The sequence below is a fragment of the Oxyura jamaicensis genome, unplaced genomic scaffold, assembly GCF_011077185.1.
Source record: "Oxyura jamaicensis isolate SHBP4307 breed ruddy duck unplaced genomic scaffold, BPBGC_Ojam_1.0 oxyUn_random_OJ61707, whole genome shotgun sequence".
NCBI lineage: Eukaryota > Metazoa > Chordata > Aves > Anseriformes > Anatidae > Oxyura > Oxyura jamaicensis.
The window spans coordinates 3,042-4,672 of record NW_023307239.1 but is presented as its reverse complement, the minus strand read 5'-3'; the positions used below and the strand labels follow the sequence as shown (position 1 = coordinate 4,672).

At 60.9% G+C, this 1,631-nt stretch overlaps 1 protein-coding gene across 1 annotated transcript in view; it reads right to left on the bottom strand.

Annotated features, from left to right (window-relative positions):
- Positions 1 to 255: 255 nt before the first annotated feature.
- LOC118158939 (protocadherin beta-15-like) overlaps positions 256 to 1,631 on the bottom strand; it is a 4,169-nt gene continuing 2,793 nt past the window's right edge. The window contains 1 exon segment of the mRNA XM_035313600.1: positions 256 to 1,631. This exon segment is cut by the window's right edge and continues 1,656 nt beyond it. Within this exon segment, the coding sequence (XP_035169491.1) occupies positions 618 to 1,631 (1,014 nt within the window). The 3' untranslated portion in view covers positions 256 to 617.

Sequence of the window (1,631 nt, the reverse complement as noted above, 5' to 3'; positions counted from 1 at the left end):
GTTACCATTGATCCCAGCATCATCAGTGCTTCTAGAGCTTTGAGGCAGTCTCCAGGAGACGGCCAACCCTCCTTTTCTAAATGGAGATGGCAGCACTCATTCTAAGCACCTCTCTTGCTGGCCAAACTGGATGAGCACACTTCACAAATGCACACAGGGCCCATGCATCTCAGACAGGGAGATCGAGGACCCAGCTAAGAAATAGAGCTGCACGGTTTTTTTTTTTTTCTCCCCAAGTGAAGGACTTTTTTTTTTCTCCCCAAGTGAAGGACTTTTCATCTCTCCTTGTGGACTGCTCCGCGTCGGGACGCGGTCCTGGCCGCTGCCTCTCGCAGCCATGCTCCATCGGGCACATATGCACATGTCCGCCTGCCGCACACATTCAAAGGCAAAGGCAAAGCCCGCAGCCGGCGCAAACGCCGCGCTTGACGCAAACGCACCAGTATCGCTCTCAGCACAGCAGCTTCCCTGCCCACTACGATCTGCTGGAGCCTGCCGCGACGCTGACATCGGCGCCCTGTTACAAACCCGTCGGTAACACAACGACAAACACAATTCCTAGGGCCAAGGAGAAGGACAAGAACAAACACAAAGCCAGAGAACTAGGAGAAGGCCTTTTAACCCCACACAGTGGGGCGGAGGCTTTGTCCGGAGGCATCTGCCCGCCTTCTCCGCTCTGAGAAACCAGGAGGTGGCTCCGTATGGATATCCCTGTTATTATGCACGCAGCAAAACAGCACATCACTACATCTACTCAAGATCGCATGGAGAGGACGAGATACGGGAGAAGCTCCCAGAGAGGTGCAAGCACAGACGCATCTCCTGCTCTGCCGTGCAGGAGCGCGCGCTGCAACCGTCCAGGCTTGAGGAGGGCGGGCAGACAGAGCGATGGAGGGGCTGTTGTCCCCTGCTCTGCTCTTCTGGCCAGCGCGCTGCGGGCTGCACTCAAGTCTATCGCCCTTGCCAGCCTCCGCGCAGCCTGGTGGACTCTGCGGACTCGGCAGGACGGGCTTCAGGAACTTGAAGTCGCTCTGCCCCGAGCCGCTGGTCAAATACATCTCGTAGCGGTAACCTGGCCACGGATCTCCCCTGTCGGCCACGTCCCTGGCAACGGCGTTCAAGTCGCTGTCAGCAGAGCTGCGGGCAGAGGAGTTCGGGAGCACCGGGCAGAGGCGACCCTTGCACAGCTTGGTCCCCGAAAAGGCGGCGACGAATACAAGGAAGAGTGAGGTGACGCAGCAGAGAGACGCGATGAGGTAGGTGGTGAGAAGGTCGTGGTCACCCTCCTCTTGCTGCAGGCTTCCCGCTGGCGCCTGTGAAAGCTGCAGGAAGGCTTCAGAGAAGCCGTCCACCAGGGCGATAGCGAGGGTGGCGGTGGCGGAGCGCGGCGGCTGACCGCGGTCTCGTACCAGCACGACGAGCCTGTGCCTGGGCGCGTCGCGCTCGGTCACGGCCCGTGCCGTGCGCACCTCACCGTTGTGCAGCCCCACGCGGAAGAGCCCCGGCTCCGTCGCCTTGGCCAGCTCGTAGGACAGCCACGCATTCTGCCCCGCGTCCGCATCCACCGCCACCACCTTGGCCACCAGGTAACCCGCCTGCGCCCAGCGCGGCACCAACTCGCCCACCGCCGC